This window comes from Rhagoletis pomonella, unplaced genomic scaffold, assembly GCF_013731165.1.
Source record: "Rhagoletis pomonella isolate Grant_MI unplaced genomic scaffold, Rhpom_1.0 Rhpom_scaffold_00014, whole genome shotgun sequence".
Lineage (NCBI taxonomy): Eukaryota > Metazoa > Arthropoda > Insecta > Diptera > Tephritidae > Rhagoletis > Rhagoletis pomonella.
Window position 1 is genome coordinate 13,993,316 of NW_023458568.1, and position 14,984 is coordinate 14,008,299.

Sequence of the window (14,984 nt, forward strand, 5' to 3'; positions counted from 1 at the left end):
ACAATCCAGTGAAAAGAACCCGAAGTTTGTTTGTTATCCAACAAAAACCATGTAAGTAAAAATGTCAAACTTTGTACAAAAATTAGAAAAATTGGACAGCTTTTCAATTAGGTTTTCTAGAAACATTCCGAGTATGCAGTTTTTAGCCCGTTCAAGCCCGAAGTGCAAATTTTAAATAGCTAGGACTTACCGTTGATTTTTGGCAAGTAAGTAGAATATCATAGTTTCCCGTGAATTTGATCAATTTAACTTAATATTATTAATTGCATGTGACGAGTATTTACGCCCCGGCGTCTTTGGGTTGTTAAGGCGCTCGCACGTAAAGAAAAATAAGTGAAAAAAACAACAGCGTATTAGTGTGTAATTCTTAACAATAATAACAAATATTTGCTTTATTTGTGGAGGAAAATGTTTAATAAAACAGTGTGAATTGAAATAGATATTTTGCTGATAGCTTGATGAGATTACCTTTCTGACGTGGTATGGTGGCTGGCAGTCGCTATGCTGGTCTTCAAGGAAGTCAAGGAGTGCCAACAAACGAAAAAGGGTTTGAGCCCGCCGAACAGTAACCTTCGTTGAGTTTCCCCTCAACTTAGTTACAGTACGGCGGGGCATATTGTTAACGGCTGGAATGTTAGCCTATCTTATATATGTGTGTGTGCACTCAGATACAAAATTATTTAACGCGCATTAGGGTGGTGCAGCATACGCAAACTATAAAAATGGAATACGGAAGGTACCCACCATGCCACGTCAGAAAAGATAATAAGTTTGACGGTAATCACTAGAGACTGGAAGTGCTCCAGGTTGCACTTAGTTCTCGCTCGTCACACCCAGGTTGCACCGCCTCTTCCTAGATAGCTATTGGGAAATTAAAGAGAGAGTTAAAAGAACAAAATGGACGTGGTTTTGATTTTCAATGCACTTTATTGCGTGTATTAATCAACTAAGCACTCTAATTTGTTTTTATTTTTGGTAAGCTCCGGAAACCACTAACCCAAATATGGTTGCCTGCGTCAATAAGCCACAGACCGAAGATGGCGGGGTCCCTGTTAGCATGACCTGGGCATATACATCGACGCCTAGAGTCAGACGGATCGGGGTAGCCCGGTAAAAATTTGGATCGGCCAACCGCATAAACTGAAATGGCGCGGCAGCCGCGGGGTCTATGTCCGTTGTCGGGCTCAATCGGTTGTGTTGTGCCATGATTGTCGCCTGAGTAGTTACGCGTTCCGCAACACCGTATTTTTCTCTGAGTACTAGCGAGCATCTCCGGTTTCGCCCAGAACCTCCGTGTTCTAATTGTAGGTCCCGCGTCAGGCTAGCGTCGATTACCGTGCTGGGCGCGCAGGGGTCAATTATTGCGCGGACCAGGTGCAGGCGTCCACCAGACTCGATTCGAACGATGGCGGTCGGTGCAATCGGCTGAAAAGAGCGTAAGATCGGTGGAGCCATCGTACTGTTGTCTGTGCGACCGGTTCGAAACCCCAGTCGTCGAACGGCTAGAGCCGCATCCTGCTCTCGGTTCTGCGCTCGTGGTCGGCGATATGGTGCTTTCCCAACAGTCTTACGTCGAGACAAGCGGAAAGGACCAGTTCCCGCGCCATCACGACTCTTACCGTTGGGATATGGGGGCGGTCGGAAAAAACTAGTTTCCGAGCCACCCGGATGCTGTGATTGGGACTGGGCAGGCTGTCTGAAGGACAAAGTTGCAGAGCTGCTCTCCCTTCGCTTCTCATGTTCGAGTGGTGGTCGGAAAGAACGGGTTTCCGAGCCGCCACTTACTTCCACAGGAGCGACCTCAGTCGTAGCTTCTTCCATCTCTGCCTCCTCGACCTGCAGAGCCCATCACTTATAAGGTTCTTCTATGTGGATAGATAAGGCACCCTGGGAACTGTTGTCATCATCCTCTATATTGCGTGCTGGCTGCCAGTAGCGGTGTATGAGGATCGCTCGCAGTCGTTCTTCTGCCGTCTTACCACGGTAGATGGGGCAAAGTCTTATGCCGTGGTCTTTGTCGCACAAGCGACAGGCGATTGGAAACTCCTCCGAGCTCCTCTCAGTTTTAGAGCGCAGGGTTGAGAATCGGGTCATTCTGCAATTTGTAGTATTTGGTTGACCAAAATTCTGCTTTGCTTTGAATTTATTATGGTTGGGTGGCAAGTGGTGGGTATTCGTGCATTTGCTATCGTACATATGTATAGAAATTTTACATAAAATATTTACATGCGTCTAACTCCAGCCTTATAAATTCCCTATGTAGTCCCTGGTGTGGCCGTAGCATTACTGTACTGCTATTCAGGATTTTTCTAGATGGCGCTCGTGATATTGAGCGACGTCCCAGTGTTATATTTACGCGCTTGCGCCTTTGGAATTTAAGGTGCTCGCGCGCATGAAAAAAAAAATAGATGAGAATATATATGTATATGTATGGAGAGGCATGAATATTATCTTATTTCGTGAGTTTTCATTTCTAATTCTTTATTTGTTTTATATCGATGCATAAAACGTAATCATTTTAAACTTCATAATTTATTCGGGGCTAATTCAATGCCACGCAGTGTATAATCAATTCGTGACTTATTCAATGCCACGCAGTGTATACTGACAGAATAAATCGCCAATATCGTAGAAAATGGTTGAAAACATTATTGTGGGGTTTTGTTATTAAGCACCATAGCCTCCTACCCAAAAGAAAAAAAATCCCATTATTTTTCATAATGGTGCGAAACTTGACTAAACCGATCCATAACGAATTCAGTGTTGCCACAAAGTTTTTAATTTTTTACCAAATCTCAAACAAAAAAAATACCAAGCTCAGAAAAAAAATTACCAAATTTTTATGAGAATAACATTCGTATAACTTAGGTAATTATTTTGGCAGCGACGGAACTACACCACGTCTGGAATTGTGGCCCGCTTAGATCTATTCATTTTTTTTTGAGTGAAATATCAGTTGTTCCTCTTCTTCTATGGCAAACTCATAAAAATTCATGATGCCGCTGCCGCGTTCAAAAAAATTCATATCACCAACAACAGAGCGTTTGGATAATGAAGATGAACAATTTACTTCAACAACCACTTTCAATTTTTTTTTTTTAAGGTGTAGACACATACATATGTATGTATGTAAGTACATAAGCAAATTTTTTGTTTTGAACAATTGTAAAAAGCTTCAAAGTTATAAATTTTTATAATTAAAATGCAAAGCGGCAACGCTGAAAGAATTGTGTTTAGTTAAATGGTCTCGTTCCAACCTCATGCCCGGTAGAGGGCTGCGTGCTGTCATCAAAGAGCGTAAATTACACTTTACGTTCTTTGTTGACACTTCATTAATGGGTATTGCGGCCGACGTTAATCATTTCCACAATGAACACGAGGCCAGCAACGGGGTAAGTAGTGCAATTTGTAAATAGTATTTATTAATAAATAATCTTTGCATCTAGGACTATAAGGCTAGAATTTAATCATTCAAACCTGGGTTATTTCACGGAAATCGATGCTGTATTACTAGGCGGGAGGAAGGTGAATATTGGAAGTGCGCAACGAGTATTCGACTCCTATGAACGGCAACGCAAATGTTCGATTTTGCGGAAATTACAAAGAATTCAATTTCGACCCAATATTAAGGTCAATTTGCCAACGATTTAAATAAGTTTATATACGTATTAACCAATAGTAGAGAAATTATGACCGACGAGTTACATTCCGAGGAGTGCAAGATTGGACTCAAAGACATGCCGTTTGAAATTATGTTGAAAATATTCAGCTACTTGGATTTAATATCGCTGTTCTTAGTTGGACAAGTGTCGAAATTCTTTTATGACGTATCTACTCATCCATTGTTGTACGGCGAATTGAACCTAAACCCGTATTGGCATCGTACAACAAACGATCTATTATGTACCTTGGCAACGAGAGCTACTGTGTTGAAAAAGTTGGATTTATCGAGGTGTGGTTTGTTTAACACGATTTCCCCAACTGAATTTATGAAATTTATTCAACGGGGAGACAGTCTAATATGCTTAAGATTGGATTCGTGTAAAATTTTAAACGCCAGCTGTATTTAGACATTGGGAATTGTATGCGACAACTTAAGGGAAATTTCCCTTCGAAATTGCTCGACGGATCCCCCGCTGCTTAACTTTTCTTGTCTGGCAAATTTAAAAAACTTGGAAAGATTAGATTTATTTCAAACGGTAATCGAACCTGAATTGGTTTTAACCATGCTAGAAAACAATCGAAAGTTAAAACACTTGAATTTGGCATTTTGCGGAATAGCAGTTAATATGGACGCTGTGGCTCAACGTATCGGCCAATATAATCATAATCTGGTTTCTTTGGATATGTGGAAATCCCGTTTTCTATCCGCTGCTGGCTTAGAGGCATTATCCAAGTGCTGTGATTTGGAGGAAGTTGATTTCGGCTGGTGTTTGAGGGAGGTCTCTCTTAGAGATAGTCTGAAGCAATTGTTGTTAAATTGCAAGAAACTCGGAAAGCTATTCTTAGCCACCGTGCGAGGAATAACCGATCGTGATGTGGAAAACATTGCAAACTTTTGCTCCAATTTGGAACAGTTGGACTTGATGGGTGTTTCAGGGATATCTAAAGAGCGCTGTTATGAGCTTTTGATGAAATGTAGAAAGCTACAGTTACTTGACTTAAGCTTTTGTGATAATATTGATGATGAAGAGATTGCGTATTGGGCCCGAACTTTTAAAGTTAACATCAAATGCAGTCATATTTCATAGGGAAGACGCCGTTATCCGTCTAATTCGTAAATTCCAGCCACATCTACATTGTCGAATCCAGTTTCTTGTCGCGAATATTTTGTGGCGCCCTTATACCGCCAACTATTTCAACTATTCGAGCCCTTATACCGCCAACTATTTCAACTATTCGAGCCCGTTGAAAACACCCTGCATCGTACTCTTCTCGACGGCTTAACTTTTATTGCAGTAGACGCATATTTACCTTGAGCAACAACAATCACGGAACGACTCGTCGCTTACCCGTATGAAACGTCTGTCTGACGGTTGGAATTTGGAATTGTGGGTGAGTGAAGAAATTTTTCTATTACTTTTGATGTATCCAAAAACCGCAGTATACAGCAGCCTGAACATCTTTGAAGTTTGCTAACATAACAAAAGATGTTTTCAAATTTTCAATCTCAAATAAAAGAAAATTTGAATATTTTCATCTATTTGTTTTTTTTTTGTTTACCTTTATTTGACACTTGAGTTGATCTCAAACTTTAAATTTTATAAAGTAGACACTTCAGAATATAAATAATGGCCGACGAATTGAGCGAGCGGTTTTACCTTCAAACATTTGCATCATGGTATACAGTAAACCAACCATTAACAACATGCTTATTTGATAATTAATACATGAAATATTATGAACGTATAGGATTTTTGTAATTAACTAATGCAAAAGTACCCACAAATGCTTGTTGATATATTCGAAATGTAAATTTGAACAGCAAAATTCGAAAAAAATAATATAAAAACAAAAGTATTTTTAATAACTACGTGAGAGGTGTGCATGGTTATTGGTAGATTTTGCAAAAAATTTAACACTAACCTAAAGTATACCAAAGGCAACCTGACACCGACTTTCGTTAAAATATCTAAGTCAGCCCACCATTATTCACTCCAAGTTGTGATCGGAACACGGTTTGACTTATGTAGGAACTGCGTCCGGTCACAATCATTTACACTTCACGCTTGATTTGCTTGGAATTTTGGTTTTATCTTCACTTTATTTTATGTGGCTTGAAAATATTTTTCACTATAAGAAAATATTTAAATTGGATTTCGGGTTAACAAAACCGACAACTGTGAAAAAATATCAACCAATACATTCAAACCAAATGTTAAATAAGCATATTTACATTTCTTGTTTTGGCTATCTGGATTACTGTATACTGTGTCCAAAATCCTCCAAATATCATCTAATTCATTTGTATACATATGAAATAGGGTGATTGACCTTTTTCTTTTTTTTTTTTTAAACCAAATTAAATATAAACAAAAACCAAAGATTGTGGACGTATTTTTTTGTAATCGGGATTTTCGGAATACCGAACTAAAACATGATCCTCATCCAGAATACGTATATAGTTGCATCTGAAAATCACTAAATTAATTATGCCAGGTTTGGCGTATGTAGTTCGGTTCGCTATGCGACTAACTTGTACATGCCTGAACAAGTTGTTACCCATTTTGCGTTCAAGCAACTTTGGATATTTAAAAAATATATTTATGTATATTCTAACACATCTTATAACATTAAGACGTTCCTTTTAAATAGTTCTTGTGTGCTATCTGTAACACTCAAATTTGATGCGCATACGTATATATATTTATATGTATCGGGGTTCATCTTAACTTTGAGTGTTCCGCATCTCGACTCCCTCGTTGCAGGGCGGGAGTAGAACCAACTTTGCAGTTGGTCTTGTAGTTTGGCTCTTTGCCGTATCAACGTCAACTACACGTATTCGGTTGTCTGGACCAGGGTGTAGTTTGGCTCTTCTTCCAAGTCTCCATTCATTGGGTGGGAGGTTTTCTTCTTTAATGACGACTAGGTCCCCTTCTTTCGAATTGGCTTGTGGATGTTTCCACTTGACGCGTTTCTGCATCTCGGTCAGGTACTCCGATTTCCATCTTCTGCAGAAAGTCTGGTGTAATGCATTCAATTTTTCCCAACGGTTTACGATAGAGGCCCGAGTCTCGTTTACGTCGATTTCTGGTGGGGCAAGTAGATGCCCACCAATAAGGAAGTGCCCTGGGGTAAGCGGCTCCAAGTTTGATGGTTCGTTGGATGATGGACTAAGTGGTCGCGAGTTGAGACAAGACTCAACCCGGCATAGAAGAGTACTAAACTCTTCAAAAGTGAATTTGTGGTCCGACGCGACCTTTTTGAAGTGGCTCTTAAAACTTTTAACCCCAGCTTCCCACAGTCCACCCATATGAGGGGCTGCTGCAGGTATAAAATGCCACGATAGAGCTTGGTGGCAGTATTTAGACAGGATCTGATTGCGCGAGTCGGCCACGAAGGCTTTAAGTTCGGATCGCAAAGACCGAGAGGCTCCGACAAAGTTAGTTCCATTGTCGGAGTAAATATTCTTTGGGCACCCTCGTCTAGCAATAAATCTGGCAAATGCTGCTAGGAAGGAAGCAGTACTAAGGTCACTAGTGGCTTCCAGGTGGATGGCCTTAGTCGAGAAACAGACGAAGAGACAAACGTAGCCTTTTGACAGACGACATCCTCGACCGCGGTAGGTTTTAATGTCAAAAGGCCCCGCGAAATCTACACCGGTGTTTGTGAACGCACGCGAAAATGTAGTGCGTTCAGTTGGAAGATTCCCCATAAGCTGGGTTGATGACCGTTTCCTGTGGATCGTGCAGATTTTACAATTGTGGATGATGGACCGTATCATATTTTTTACACGCGGGATCCGGTATTGCGTACGTATAAGACGCAGCATCAGTTGGTTTTCCCCATGTAAGGAGATTTTATGGACGAACTGGGCAATAAGCCGAGTTAACCTGCAATCATATGGGAGAATAATTGGATGGCGCTTACTGTAGGCCAAGTCAAGGGATGTGCCAAGACGACCACCAGTTCCATAACATCATCCTTGTCGATGAATGGATTAAGGGGCAAAATTTCGCTTTTCGCTTCGATGGATTTACCTGATTTCAATTGTTCATATTCTTCTCTATAGTGTCGTTGTTGATAAATGGTTATTAAGCGTTGTGTCGTTGTTTTAATTTCGGCCGGCGAAATTAATGAAGACTCCGCTTTAAAAGAAGATTTTGTACTGAGGTGAGTTCTTTGATAGAATCTCATAATATATGAGATGACTCTCAAAGCTCTTGAGAAATCTGAAAATCTGTCGAGAATTTCAAAGTTATTTGTGCTAGTTGTTGCGTGAACTTGCACCCTTTTTTCCTCTATGACTGTGTCGTAGTTCGCTTCTTGTGCTGGCCATTTTGACTTGTCTTCTTGTAACCAAGAAGGACCCTGCCACCACAAGGAGTTGTTGACTAGCTCACTAGCCGAAAGTCCTCTACTCGCCAGATCTGCTGGGTTTGATGCCGAATCAACATGACGCCAGTTTTCGGTTCCCACCTTGTCTACAATTTTTGTTATTCGGTGAGCAACGAAAGTTGACCACGAACACGGTGGTTTCCGGATCCATGCTAGAACTATTATCGAATCTGTCCAGAGATTTATTTTCAAATGTCCAAGACTCAGATTTTCGACGACCGCTTCTAAGGTTTCCGAAAGCAAAACTGCGCCGCAAAGTTCTAAACGGGGTAACGATACTGTTTTGACGGGCGCTACCTTTGTTTTTGCCATTAGAAGGCTGACCACAACTCTTTCCGCAGTCTTAACTCTCAAGAAAACAGTCGCCGCGTATGCTTTCTCCGAAGCGTCGCTAAATCCATGTATTTCGGCGTCATCTGTTTGCGTAAAGTGAACCCATCTTGGAATGCGAATGGTATTAATGTCCGTGTAGTCGTGCATAAATGCCGGCCAACGATCTAATGTGGTCGTAGACACGGTATCGTCCCAACCAGTTCCCTCCAACCAAATATTTTGCATAATGATCTTGGCGACAATTACCACTGGAGCGAGCCAACCGAGCGGGTCAAACAGTTTGGCGATAGCTGAAAGTATCGCTCTTTTGGTGATGACGTTACGATTTTCTATTGGTTTTGCTGTGAAATAGAAGTAGTCAGATTTGGCATTCCATCTGATGCCAAGTGGTTTCACCGCACTAGAATCTTCAAACTCTAGAAAATCTTCGGTGAGTAAATGAGATTTCGGTATACCTTCAAGTATTTTACTGGAGTTCGAAGTCCACTTTCTTAACGGGAACCCTGCTGAATCCAGTACCTGTAGGATTTCTTCTCGAGCTTTAATCGCTGCTTCGATGCTGTGTCCTCCAGCAAGTACGTCGTCCACGTACATACACTTTCGCAAAATTTCGGATGCGATTGGAAACGAGCTCTCAACCTCATCAGCTAGTTGATGCAATGTCCTTATCGCGAGATAAGGAGCACAGTTGATGCCAAAAGTCACCGTTTTTAATTCGTATAAACTAATTGGGTCTCTTGGGCAGGTGCGAAAAACTATGCGCTGATATTTCGTTTGATTCTCGTTTACGTATATTTGCCGATACATTTTCTCTATATCGCTGTTGAAGACGTATTGGAACAGTCTCCAACGGAGTATGAGGATAGTTAAATCGGCCTGAAGTACAGGACCTGGAAGGAGGACGTCATTTAAACTCATACCGTTGGCGGTTGGGCATGATGCATTAAATACCACTCTGACCTTTGTTGTGGTACTCTTCTCTTTCAACACAGCATGATGTGATAGGAAATAACAGTCGGTTGACTCTGGTGATTCGGTAGTTGAAATCTTTGACATGTGGCCCAATGTTTCATATTCACATAAAACCCGGTTGTACTCTGTTTAAAGAACAGGTTTTTTTGCTAGTCGCGTCTCGTTCCGGTAGAACTGAGAGCAAGCGCTTTTTAGTGATGGTCCTAGACAAACATTATTTGGAAAATCTTGCCTGAAGGGTAAGGAGACAATGTACTTCCCACCATCATTTCGCTTTGTCGTTGCTTTGAAAAGCCTTTCACAATATATGTCATCGGCATTCATACTTCTTTTCTTGGGGCTATCTTCTAGCTCCCAGAAGGCCGTTAACTGTTTATCCACAGTAACTTCATTAAAAATGATACTCTTTTATTGGTTGTATTCGATGATTCCGCTTGACCGGTCAGTATCCAACCGAACACGGTTTCTTGTGCGAGAAGTGTATTTAGGATGTTCTTCTTTAACCCGCTTAAAATGATTTGGGGGTAGACGTCTCCGACGAAGAATCTCTTGTCCGCCAACATCAAGTCTGGGAATGCTTGCCGCGTCATTGCGCTTACTTGGCAAGTCGGCAAATCCCCTGTCAATTGTTGCAAAACTAATACGGTCGTGTTTATATTGATTAACGGATCCGTATGAGATCGCAAATGAATAGCACACGCTTCTTTTACCTGCGCAGATATTGAATTATTGATGCCCGAAACTTGGGCATGCAAGGGTTTCGATGGCAGGTTGATTCTTCGTTTGAGTCTTTCGGTTATGAAAGAACACTCAGGACCAGAATCAATGAGCGCTCTCGCTGAATAATTTACACCATTATGATGAATGTTGACCCGTGCCGTTCCTAATAGTACTCCTTTATTTGAGTTTGCATGACATGAATTAACTTTATTGACTGCTTTATTCTTTTTCGCAGCTTCTCGCCTTTTTGCTTGCTCAGAAGTAGAGGCTATATCGTCGGACGGACTTGGAGGTGCACTAAAAGCTGTTGCTTTTGGCTGAGTTGCTTGCATATGCAGCAACGTGTGATGTCTTGAATGACACGTACTGCAATTAAACGGACTGGTACATTTCGTGACTGTATGTCCGGCTGACAAGCAATTCAAGCAACTGTGGATGCTCTTAATAAATTCGAGTCGCTTTAGTGGAGTAAGATTGTGAAATTTGTCACACCTTTTTAGCCTGTGCTCATGGCTATGGCACATTTTGCATGTGGGTTTTTTCACGCTGGCTTGGAAGGCGCCAAGCCTTTTTGGAGTCCATTCTGAAGACTGATGTATGTTTTGTGGCTTAGGGGCTTTATTTAGCTTGCTCTCCCTAATGCCTTTTACTGTCTCCAGGGTCTGAAACCTACTTGATAAGAAATTGTCCATGTCCTCCCACTTTAATACTTCCGTTATTTTCTCTATGGTTTGCTCCCATAGTGCCAGTGTATGTTCTGGCAGTTTTGTCGAGCACAGATACGTGAATATCGCATCCCAGCGGGAAACGTCAATCTGGTGACATTGAAGCGCCGAGATGCAGTTGTTGTAGAGGTGGGTAACTCAGCACTGTGCTGAGTTACTGTGCTGACTCTTAGAACTGTGCCGCACGCTCAGACACACCTCTGAAAAAATTTTTAACTCAGTAACTCAGTTTATGTGCTGACAGCTCAGTGTGCTACAGAGTCGATATGGTAACTCAGTTGATGTGCTGACACTTGCATAGCTCGATGCGGCTTGCATTGTTTAGAACTGTGTCCATGGTGAAATGAACTGAAGGTGGCGCATTCCCGAAACCGCTACTTTGGTTTTGCCGACTTTGACATTATGGCAATACGTAAACAAACTTTTTGTTTAGAAACAAGTGCAAACATATTGCAAACGTATTGTGTACTTTCAAGTGAAAAATCGAAGTAATTCGTGCGTTCTGAAGTAAAAAACGTTTTTTCTTGTAATAAAAACTTTATAAAAATGTCGTGTCGTGTGTTGAATTGCAGCAGCCGTAGGGGTAAAGCCCCCAAATGCAGTTTTGTTTTTTGTTTCCCCGCGACGACGCCTTGGCCAGAAAGTGGGTAGAGTTCTGCCGGCAGGACAAGCCATACAATTTAGACACCAGCGTAATATGCTTGACGCACTTTACGGACCACTTTTAAACACGACATGTTAAGTTGAAAACGTTGAAATACCACAAATTACAAATTAAAATCGGAGGTAAGCAAGCATCGACCACTTTCTGCAGGAAAACATGCGCTGCGACAAGATATTATCACTTTTTCGGCACCTGCAATACAAACACAAAAATTCTAAATATTTAATTAATAAGACCGAACACATTTCAAGAGTGGTTGTATATTTTTTGTTAACGGGTTGCTTAATTTGCTATATTCAAAGATGGCTTGAGAAATTGGTGAATCGAGAAGAAAACATGTTTTCTCACTGCAAATTCACAACTGTCAACTCATTGTTCTTCGCCATATTCTTTGTTTACCCGTTGCCACAAATGTCATTCTGCGGGAATACGCAATCTTGTATTCTATCGTTCTTGAACTGTGTCGATGTGGTAACTCAATTGATGAGCTGACACATCCACACAATACGATCTTCCAAAAAGTACCATAATAGATGGCATCACTAGACTAACCATCAATTGAATATACGACTACCAAATGTAACAAGAAGCAAGGCGAATAGCCCAGTTATGCATACTTGCACTGTTATACCATTTTTACGTAAAAATCAAAACCAAACAGAATTCTACATGTGAAGTGCTATGCGTTGGGTAACCGCTTACATGCATAGCCCATTTAACAGATTCTTATATGACAACTCTCAAGCAAAGCTAAGTATGCATAACTGGGCTAGAAGTTAATACATCCAAGGGGAATTATTTTGCAAATGAACTCACCAGTTGAAATCAGCTTTCTAAAATTTTGCCGGCCAGCTAACATCATCAAAAATTTCGATGTACGTACCAATTGTGCGATAGCACACTTGTGCCAGCTCACTGTGCTGACTCATTAAAGTGAGTTGGAGTTACTGAGTCAGCACACCAAAATTTACAGAGTTACCCACCCTTAAGTTGTTGATATCACGTTGCAGCTTCTTAATGGAGCTACCGCATTCACTCTCAACTGCTTTCAAATTAAATAAAATCCTCAATTGACTATTGACCAGGATACGTTTGTTTTCGTATCTGTCGCATAGATTTTTCCATGCGGTTTGAAAACCATCATTGGTCAACTGACATCTTTGTACAATTTCTTTGGCCTCCCCTTGCGTTTTTTGCCTGAGATGGTACAGCTTCTCAACAGGGGTAAGACGCTTATTAAGGATATATATGGCCGTAAACATATCCCTAAATGATGGCCATGAAAGGTAATCCCCTTTAAATATATCCGTGTTACACGGAGGCAGATGAATATTGAGCTCGCGACTAGACATATACTCACTTTCTTTTTCAGTCTTTGCAAGTTGCTCTAAAAGTTCAGCCATTGCTGCTTGGCACCGCAAAAAACTGAAGTATGTGCTCTTGTTCTTCTTTTTTATTAAAGTCAGGTCTTTACTATCGAGCTCTTTTGAAGCGCAGAGTTCATCATAGGACCCCTTCACCTTTTCCCATAGAGCCTTCAATTCCTCTTTTTGAAAAGCTAAGGAGTGCTTTGAGTGTTCTGATGGCTGCATGGAATTGTAGTCAGATTCGAACTCTCGAATAAAAGCATCAATTTTTCCTTTTAAGGTTCTTTAAATTTGAACAAAGAAAGATGTTTTTTTTTTTCAAAGAAAATTGCGAATAAATCTGATCGCAGATTTAATTTATTTAATTAGAATTGAAATCGACGTGAAAAATATCGACACCTGAATAGCCACACCAGAATAAAAAAAAAATAACCACACCAGATTAATTGAAAAGTCGAGGATTTCGTTTTCTTTTAACGACGTAATTATTAAAAATTTTTATTTTTTTTTATTTTGTTTCAGCAAAGACGAGTTATATATATGTATGTGTGTGCGTATGGAAAATTACTTGCCACCCAACTCTTTATATATATATAGTGTATATGTACAATATTGTAATCGGTCGCGTCTGCCAGAAGTGAATTTTGTCGCGAAAGTGAATGTTGTGAACAAAAAGAGGGAAAAAAGAACCCGCCCTTCTCCACAATACAATATACTATGTATGTATGTATGTTTACATGCACAATCAAATATTTGATACCCTAAAAAAGTGAAGTGAAGTGTTTAAGGCACTAACTAACCCAATCTGTAACCAGTGACACTAAGGTGGAATTATAATTAAAATATCAAAGGTGAAAATGATAAGAATTTAAAATTGTACGCTGCAAAATCTGCTGTATAAGTACCTATATTAAAAGGGTTTACTTAACCTCAACAACAACGTACCAAGTGAAATCTTATAGCACAAAGCTGAGAAAAGTTATTAAACCAGTGACCGGAAAAAATTTTTATAAAAAAAAACAAAAAAATATCAACCCGAAAGTGAGATGATACGAACTAAAAATGTGCACCGATAAAAACTTTTATTAAACAAGTGCTTTGATTAAAACAAGTAACTTTACCCCAACCACTACGTCCCAAGTGAAATCTTACTAGCACAAGGCTGGAAAAAATCTTATAGATCAGTGACACGAAAGGAGTTATAATAAAATACCAAAATCAAAGTGAAAAATGATATGAACTTAAAATCGTGCACCGAAAAAAAAAACTTGTATTAAGCAAGTGCTTCGCTTTAAATAAATCACTTTGCAACAACAACACCTGTTCACTTCAAAATGGCGGTATCTTCGCTGTATCTTAATAGCGAATGTGGAAAACAAAAACAAAACGAACGGTTTGCAACATTTTTTTTTTTTTATAAAGTTCAAAGGCAAATTAAATCTTTTTTTTTTTTACCCTTTTTTTCTCACAACTTCAGCCGCGATATTTTGATTGACACTCGATTTTATAAATAATGTTTGAAAGTGCACTGAGGTGTGAAATCAAAACCACGTACCTTTGTAAATGGAAGTGCTGATTTTGTGACAAAATAAGTTGCTGGAACTGTAGCTGCTGTGGCAAATGCAGCTGCTGGAACTGTTTCTGCTGTGTCCTTTTATGGTGTCTCAATAATAAAGAAGCCTTCAACTGGCAGATTATCCTGTTGCAAATTTTTGATAATGTGCCGATCAAGCGGCAGTGGTGCGTGTGGACTGTATTTCTGGCGCTGTGGAGTACTCGGAGGTCAATTTCTCGGCTTAGAAGGACCAATATTTACGCGCCGGCGTCTTTGGGTTGTTAAGGCGCTCGCACGTAAAGAAAAATAAGTGAAAAAAACAACAGCGTATTAGTGTGTAATTCTTAACAATAATAACAAATGTTTGCTTTATTTGTGGAGGAAAATGTTTAATAAAACAGTGTGAATTGAAATAGATATTTTGCTGATAGCTTGATGAGATTACCTTTCTGACGTGGTGTGGTGGCTGGCAGTCGCTATGCTGGTCTTCAAGGAAGTCAAGGAGTGCCAACAAACGAAAAAGGGTTTGAGCCCGCCGAACAGTAACCTTCGTTGAGTTTCCCCTCAACTTAGTTACCGTACGGCGGGGC

The 14,984-nt window shown here is 40.2% G+C and overlaps 1 protein-coding gene across 1 annotated transcript; it reads left to right on the forward strand.

Moving 5' to 3' along the window:
• The first annotated feature begins 3,651 nt into the window (after positions 1 to 3,651).
• Positions 3,652 to 4,490, forward strand: LOC118749255 (F-box/LRR-repeat protein 4-like). The gene has a single exon (XM_036484055.1). The coding sequence runs from the start codon at positions 3,690 to 3,692 to the stop codon at positions 4,068 to 4,070; it is 381 nt and encodes a 126-aa protein (XP_036339948.1). The 5' UTR covers positions 3,652 to 3,689; the 3' UTR covers positions 4,071 to 4,490.
• Positions 4,491 to 14,984: the final 10,494 nt, after the last annotated feature.

Excerpts from the sequence above, each read along its gene's own strand:
- LOC118749255 (XM_036484055.1), top strand. The coding sequence starts at position 3,690 with ATGACCGACGAGTTACATTCCGAGGAGTGCAAGATTGGACTCAAAGAC.